General features: G+C 29.7%; 1 protein-coding gene and 1 non-coding gene across 2 annotated transcripts; one reads left to right on the forward strand and one right to left on the reverse strand.

Annotated features, from left to right (window-relative positions):
- The first annotated feature begins 3,099 nt into the window (after positions 1-3,099).
- Positions 3,100-3,231, forward strand: LOC119371171 (small nucleolar RNA snoR137). The gene has a single exon (XR_005178736.1). It is a non-coding gene; the product is annotated as a small nucleolar RNA snoR137 (small nucleolar RNA).
- Positions 3,232-3,523: 292 nt separating this feature from the next.
- Positions 3,524-6,348, reverse strand: LOC105627966 (protein SIEVE ELEMENT OCCLUSION B). The gene is made up of 4 exons (XM_012209281.4): positions 5,249-6,348; positions 5,028-5,170; positions 4,466-4,957; positions 3,524-4,314 (listed from the first exon to the last, which is right to left on the reverse strand). The coding sequence occupies exons 1-4, from the start codon at positions 6,234-6,236 to the stop codon at positions 3,691-3,693; spliced, it is 2,247 nt and encodes a 748-aa protein (XP_012064671.1). The 5' UTR covers positions 6,237-6,348; the 3' UTR covers positions 3,524-3,690.
- Positions 6,349-8,707: the final 2,359 nt, after the last annotated feature.

The following is an 8,707-nucleotide window of genomic DNA, read 5'->3' on the forward strand; positions in this document are numbered from 1 at the left end:
TATTGTTTTATTTTGTTTTGAACATTGTTCTAGTTTATTTTTAGTATGCGAGATATTTTGTTCGTTTTTCTTTTCCATAGTTTCTTCCACTTTCAGAATCTAGCCCGGCTCTCATCCAATCTTTTCCATGAGTATTATTGTATTTTTCAATACAATGGTGGTAAGGTGTTCTTAGCTCTATTTTTATTTTTGCACCTTGTTTTGATAATATATGATAAGTTTGGAGAAGTGGTCTTATTTTTGCACACATTGAGGACAATGTGCTAGATTAAGTTGGGGGAAGAAAAATGTTAGTTTTTTTTATTTCATTAGCTTAATATGGTTGGAATAATTGTGAGCAAGCTTAAAAATTATCATAATTTAGTAACTTGTGATAAATTTAGTTGTTTTTCTAGTCTAGTATATTTAAGCTTTAATTTAAATTTTTAACTTAACATGATTTTTTTATTTAACCATTTGTTTTTAAGATCATGAACACTGATTTTTATGAATTTTATGGTATATATGTATGTTTTAATAAAAATTTATTTAATCTTGGCATTCTTAGAACAAATTAGAATTCTCTTTGAGGCAAAATTTTAAATGCTTACATTTAGAAAGAGATGATTTAGACATTTTTTGTTGAACTTCATATTTAGCCTAGGCCACTAAGTTAAATTATGATCATTGCAACCAATTTGAAGCCTATATCCAAATTTTATTGTTTATCTTTGTTTAACCTAGCCATTAAACCAAGTTTAAATCCTTACCATAAGTACAAGAATGTATAATTATGAGGTTTTGTTACATTAAAATATATATAAAAAAAAGAATGAAGGAGAGTTAATTCATTAATGCTAGCAATCAAAAAAATAATAAAAAAAAAGAAGATCACCCCATGAAATAAAAAGCAATCAAAATTCAAGTTTGGAGAATTATAGCAAGAAAGTTGTTATCAAAATATTAATATTAAGAAGAATAATCCTTGCCAAATGGTCTCTAATATTGTGCTAGTAAATTATTCTATAATAATCTCTCTTTTGAAAAAAAAGAATGTTTTGATGTAATGAAAACCTTGAGATTATGATTCTTTGTGCTTTTTGTCTATCATTTCATCATTTCCCTTGTTTAACTAAAGTATATCCCTAAAAGCTAGATTTGTGTGCATTTCATTTACGGAGAAGGGATTACCAATTTTGCCTATGGGAATGTTGGATTTATATTGTTAAACATCTTATTTAAAGGTTAAATAATTTTGTGAAAATTCATATTCTATTTGTCATAGGTTAAATAATTATTGGTGTTGAAAATCTTATTAACTTATGTGTAAATTAAGGAATATGTTTTATTGAAAATTGAATTTTTACTAGAATATAATTAACATTGGAAACACTTGATTTATTCTCATGTTAATAATTCTTTATATTTTTGAAATTGTGAATAATTATCCCCAACCATATTAAGCTAGATTTGTTAGTTTGTTTAGCTTTTTTTTTTTTTTTTTTTTTTTTTTTTTTTTTTTTTTTTTAGTTTTGTTGCTTGAGGACAAGCAATGTTTTAAGTTTAGGAAATTTTGATAAGTGTTATTTTTATAGTATTTTTAATATAGTTTTTATTAGGATTTTTAGTATTTTTAATTACTTCAATAAGTTTTATTTATGTTTTTCTATAAAGCTTCCTTGAATCATATTTCACTTGATCTTGAGGAATTTTGTAAGATTTTTATAGGAAAACAACCAAAAATGCAAGTGAAGATCAATTGTCAAAGACTTCCAGCGAGCAGCACCCCCAGGGCGTGCTACCCAGCACCCTCGTGTTACTCTGCAGAGTTTGGCTTGGGTCGAAATTTCATATTAAGGCCGTGCTGCCTACATGAAGATATTGTAGGACATATCTTATTAAAGTTGAAGTCCTATTTAGACGGTGGGAGTATCCTAATTGGGAAGAAATATAAAGCCTAAATAGTTTTTTATCTCCAAAAGATTTTTTATGCAATAGAGATTCACTTTCCTAAATGAACACGAAGATGTTCTAGAAAGTCTATATAAAGAGAGAGACTAGCCATGATCATCTATTGTTCTATTGTTTTTTAGATACTGTTCTCTCTCTTTAAGACTTCAAGTATTCAAGTTGGTGTCAATATTCAAAGAAGCTGCTCAAGCCAATCGTTGATTAGTTTTTATTTCTACACTCTCTTTTTTTGTTTATTATTCTTTATAGGATTATTTACAAGTTTAATTGAGTTTTATTTAATTACTATGTCGAACTAAACTCTCATACTAGGGATTTGATGTAGCTTAATTTTGATTCCAATTTATAATATTAGATTTGCTTTTCCTTGTTCATGATATAACTTATTATTGAACTTAATGCTTCCAGATAGAATTTCTCCCCTGGATTGATTTATTTTATTAGTCACTATCGAAAGAAGGGTTTTTGATGTGAAAAAGGTAATAAATTATATGAGAATAATAACTCGATGAAGAAGCTATATGGTTTGACTCATGGAGGTTTTTCATAAATTAACGACCTTAGGTTATGAATTCATAAACAAACCATAAAACTTAATGATTTAATTCATGTTTAATTGCACTGTTGGAAGATAAGTAATTAGACCGGTTAAAATAACTAACAATACATCGGGAGAGCTTGTTAGTGATTTTAAAATTGTTTTCCCTACTTGAACAATTAAAATTGATTATCAAACTAATAAAAAAAATTGGATAGAATTAAGTGAAGTCAAAATCTCTGGTAGCTTTTAATCCTTGATTTCTTTTCATCAAATATTCTTGCTTGATTTCTTATTTATTGTTTTATTATATTTTTTAATCTATTCTCCTTTTTGTGGTTTAAATAATAGTAGGTTAACACAATTTTGGTACTTAGTATATAATCCTTGTGGTAACGATACTACTCACTCTTTATTACTTGTTTGCGATTTCGTACATTTGCGAAAAAACCTGTCAAGTTTTTGATGACTTTGATATTTAGTAGTGTAAAATTGACTTGAATTCTTGTTTTTTTCCTTCTTTGAGTTATAAGCTACAGATTAATCAGTACGGCGTAGCTTCAATTGAAAACTTGGAATTGTAACATTGCTTTTTAACAATTAGATTGATTGTTGCTTCTTACTGGTGAAGCCTTGTTTGTATAATCCAAGTGCGAGATTTTTCATGTTTCGTAAGCATATATTGAACAGCCAGTTTTAAATAGCACTGCATTTTCTTATTTATGCTCTGTCAAGTAACATTAATCTTTTTTTTTTTTTTTTTTTTTTTTGTACAAAGGTAATATCATTGGGGGTCATGATTGTCTCTTTCTATAAGTGTTTTTTTTTTTTTTTTTTTTCCATGAAAAAATGGAAAATTACAGGACGCAGTAGTTGATGCGGGTGATGAGGAATTACAATGTAAGTCAACCAAATAGCTCATTTTTTCCTGAATGTACGCTCCCCATGATGAACAATATTATTATTAGTTTTGTTCGTAAGGGGAAAAAAAAGTGAAATAAGAACTTAATGCAATTACGGAGAAAAATAAAAAAATAAAAAAAGAAGCACAAGATAATTGAACACCTTAATTATTCAATAGCAAAGTACAATAAGCTTCGATTATTTAATCCCAGTCATAGCTCAAACTATATATGCAAATGTGTGGGTGTAGCCTATTGCGAACACAATAATGCTGCTATAAGTTAAAAGGAGCTGTAGCCTTATTCATCGCAGCAGCGGTACATCATGAACATCTCCATAGGGCGGCCACATTCAGCACATAACTGCTGTCTAGGAAGATTTTCATTGAAAGCCATAATCAGCCGGTTGCAGTGAGGTTTGTTCTGGTGTAGAAGCAGGTATTCGATAAGCGCAGGCACAAAACCCCTTTCATCTGCAATATGCTTCCATGACCGAAATTCGTCAAAGCTTCTCAAAATTAGAGAACCCTTTGCCTTGGCCATTTGATCATTACCTCCTGATCCTTTACTAACCACAGCCCATCCTTGCTCAGTTGCATCAAAGGTAAGCATTGTTATTATCTCTTGCATTATTGAATCTTTCTCTACGGTTCTGTTATTTTTCACTTTGGAGTAATACATGCTTTCTAATCTGAACCAGAAGAACTGCATCAATGCGAGGTCTGATAATACATGGCTAAGTTTCTCTATTTGAATTATTGTATTAATTTTTCTCACTTTCTCTCTTAGATTGATTTTTCCAACATATAGCATTTCTAACTGGATGTTTGCTTCTATGGCAACTGCAGCTGCTGTTGTAGTGAATCTGCGGATCCATTCGATGTCCTCTCCGCCATACAGGCATATGTACTTCCCTTCTTGTATCTGAAACGCCAAAGAAGTTGCTAATTTAGTATCAATTAAAAAGCAAAAGCTTACAACATAGTTTTTTTTATTTTTTATTTTTTTTGAAAACATGGTATCGCATGCTAAATTCATCATCTATGCTCTTTTAGATAGAGTTACACTAATATACCCATGCAGGGATATTAGCATCAATGCCATCTGCCATTAACTCAATACTCCAGCTTTCTTCTTCCCAGAGTGCTTCCTCTCTCAGGCTCGTGAAAGGGAAAGCTAAGCTTCCCCAAATCCGCATCATGTGCAAAGCATTATGATTCACTACTTTGCCTTGTGGATCCAAGACCACTAACAAAGGCTTCTTGTTGAAGCACCAGACTTGCTTGATGTATTTGATAACTGCAGGGTCTAGCAGTAAAGGGTGATAGACTGAAAACCATGGCATCCTTGATTGGAGATATTTAAATTGTTTTTGTTGTGCATTATTCCATGGCGTTGACCAGTCCACCACCGGAAACCATACTACCTCATAATTACTTTCAGTCGCTAATGGAAGTTGCCGGGCCTCATTGTACATTCCATTCAGGGTTGGAAGCTCATCTTTGGGTAGTTCAAGGTCTGTGATGTATAGCAACACATGCTTCCTTCGAAGCACATCAAAACTTGACTGCAACCAAAAAATTTGTCAAACAAATAAATAGATAACTTTGGAGTCAGGAGGAATATGTTTAATCTACCCTTTTCTTGGCAGCACCATCATAGAGCGGTAGTTGATCATCCTTAGCATATATCAGATGTTTGAGAACCTCGATGTTATCAACATGGATAGTTTTGAACAGGTCGAAAATTGTTTGGTACGCTTTAATTTGCGTTTTCTCAACTGCATCAAACAAAAAAATTTTGCATATATTCTATTGCAGGCAACATAAAATTTCTCATGCTTGGTATTTAAACTCACCTATTGGCAATATGCAGTTGACATGAGCATCATAGTTGCAATCATAACATTTGTAGCCAACTGAGCTGCCCACTTCATCACAAATAATGCATTTATATTGATAATTATACTTGAAGGGCATGATAATGAGATTAAAAAAGTGTTGATGCGCTTCATCAATATCATAAAGAATAGCTGGCAAAAATCCAAGTTCAAGGTTGGTTTGGAAGAGGCAATCACAACAACCATATAAAAACTCTTCACAATTATTACATTTATATGTCCTTGGGAAGTCATAATGCTTAGGCTTCTTTTCCCTCAACCAAGGAGGACAATCCCGTACGTTTGGAGATGCCTCTGCACAGAATTTATGAAAGGTGTATTCATTGCACTCGACACATTCGTAAGAGCGGCCAGAAACAAGCTCTAAGCATCTTTTGCATTGGATTTTATTTAACCTTGGTTCTTGAAATAAGACCAATTCGTGCAAATGGTCATTTGTTGGTTCTTTGATAATTTTCTCGTGACTACCCTTCTTAGGGTGGGAACATAAATCAAACATTTTGGTGACAACTTCTTTTGCATTAAATGACTCGTCATCGGTGATTACCTTTAAAATATGTCGATCGCTATCATCATCCTGACGATTATTTGTTTTGCTTTGAATGAAGATTAAGCGTGCGTTTTCAGAATCCTCCAATTCTACCAATTTATTGAGACGGGCATCATTGTATAGCAACAAGTTAATGACAACATTCAACTTCAACTTGAGATGGGTTAAAACAATTTGAGAAACAAACTCAAAAGCTAAATCGCTTTCAGGCTCATTAATGGCTTGAGTTATGGTTGAACTTGGAAGTGATATTTTTTGAAGGGCTTGAGTGAAATCGATTTCATCAATAAGAGGACAACGAAGGGATTCTGCTAACTCACGAGAAATTTTCTTGTTGCCTGAATGATCTTTTACTACAACAACAAGTGGTACCTGCAGCTGTCGTTGTTGTTCCATTCTTTGGTACACTTTTTGCTCTCTCTCTATTGAAATAATTTGAGAATGATGAATGTATTTATATTAGCAATAGCAACAAGTTATATAATGTCTTTATGTTGTTGAAACCTATATTTCATATGATTTACGAAAAGATTTAATTAATTAAGAAAACAATGTAATATATAATTATATATCCTGATAACAAACAAGAGGCAAAGCACATTATACCGCCTGTAAAAGCAAGGCAAGCATAAAATAGGCTTCTTTCTGAAGGAATCTTAGAGAGACGTTATTATCAAAGATATATTAGCAAATTTTTTTTATGAATATATCCTATTCAATTAGACCATTAATACTTTTCAAAAAAAAAAAAAAAAAAAAAAAGACCATTAATCTATTAAATAAAGATCTAAAAAAAATTAAAAAAAGAAGAAAGAATCATGAAATAAAAAACGGCCAAGTAACTCTTAAGTTTGGAAAAGAAGAGTTGTTTCATCAAGTTTGTCAAGGAACTAAAATCATGCCAAAACTATCTTTGTTGGAAAGGAATAACATGCAACCTTGAACCAGCTTGCATAAGAATTTTAGATTTATAAATCAAATGACTTTGTTCAATGAATTTTTAATTTTAAGCTGTCACAAAAATAAACCCAGAAGCAGAATCATTAAACTCACATATAGATAGTAGAAATATTTATACTACTCCAATAAAAGAGTTGCTTAAAATCAGAACCAAACATATTATATTTTTTTTCCCAAATATTCCTTTCCTAAGATATATTTTTAACTTTCTTGACTTTATTAGTATTTTTTTTTATTTTAGAAATTTAGCTTTCCAAAGTCATTGTTTAAAAGATATTAACTTTGGAACTTAATCGTAATTTTAAGTTAGGCTGATAGTCCAATACCAGAAGTCATATGCTTTTTTAACAATTTTAATTATATATTAATATTAAAATGTATTCAGGAGTTACTGCTCTAAGAACAATATTTTGATGATTTTTCACCAGAAATATATTTCCGTTCCTTTTATTATCTTTTGTTTTATTTTTGCACTTTTTAAAATAAATTAATAGACTAATAACTTATTTAAGATTTATGCATAGAGATTCAATATTAAATTCTCATATGAATAAGTGAATGTTCAACATTTTTTTCCTTTTTCTAACTTTTATTTTTCTTAAATTATATTTTATCTAATTTAAATATCTGAAATGTAAATTAAATAATACACAAATTCAAAAAAATTAAAAAATAAATATTAAATAAATAAATAAAATGAAAATAAGTTAATATATATATATATAAACAAATAAGTATGACTTTGAAATATTATTACAAATTGGATTATCATTTTTTTTAATTTAAAATATTCCTTTGAAAAAAAATTTGATTACCAATTTAAATCAAAAACTTTTTTTTACGTATTTAAGAGTTTTAAAATTATTTGTTTTCTCTTTAAGTAGTAATTAACTATATTATATATATATATATGATCGATATTATGATAATAAAATAATCTTTTAAAAAAATAATTTTACATTAATATAATAAAATTCTTATCTTATAAAAAACACAATAGTAAGTAGAAACGTAGTGCCAAAGATTTAGCTTGTTACTATCACATCCTATATGTGGTTGTATACATAGTTAAGTAAATATTGATATAAAATTCCCAATTTTCTTTTTCTTTTTGGTACTAAGCTATATATATATATACACGCGCGCGACATATATTTTTTTTCAACTAAGGCTCTGTTTATTTCCGTAAAGTAATTTATAGAAAAATATTTTTTATAATTTTTCATTGTTTGGGATATTCATAAAAATAAGTCAATAGAAAAAATATTTTCATGATCAAAGGAAAGCTAAGTTATTTTTAAGGAATGACTTCTTATTTTCGAAAGAGTAAAATATTTTTTGGATGTTGACAAATTTATTATAACCTTATAAATGCATATTTTTTTAATTTATTAATCATCGGTCTCCATGACCACAGTTATTGTTTACCACTAGCCACCACAATCGGTCACTGGCCATGATTGTTACTGAGTCTATAAGTATACGGATTGTGCAAGTAGTATATAAAAGATATCGTCTTTAGGGATAAGGAGACTGAATATTAATTTTGAATCCAAGATGTATTGTACAAAAATTAGAAGGAGAATTTTTTAAATCTAAATTAACTAAGTATAAAGCAAACAGGTAAATGACTAAACAAAAAGAAAGCAAGCTAGATTTGAAGTAATCAATAGGGCGAGACACTAGTATTGGGATCAACACCATTGAACAACATTATGAAACTCAAAATTCTATTTCCAACCTATTAAGGGATGTATCTAGAAGGGGGAGGAGTCCATTAATATCTATGCCCTCTTCCAAGTAACATAAACGTTTCGAGATCATAAGACCACCTACTTTTGTGGTGTAATGATAATTCCAGCCTATTACTTTCTATAAGTCTCCCTAGACCCTCAAAGGAACAACTT

The sequence above is a fragment of the Jatropha curcas genome, chromosome 1 (genome assembly GCF_041381405.1).
Source record: "Jatropha curcas cultivar XTBG-Jc1 chromosome 1, XTBG_Jcur_1.0, whole genome shotgun sequence".
Classification (NCBI taxonomy): Eukaryota; Viridiplantae; Streptophyta; class Magnoliopsida; order Malpighiales; family Euphorbiaceae; genus Jatropha; species Jatropha curcas.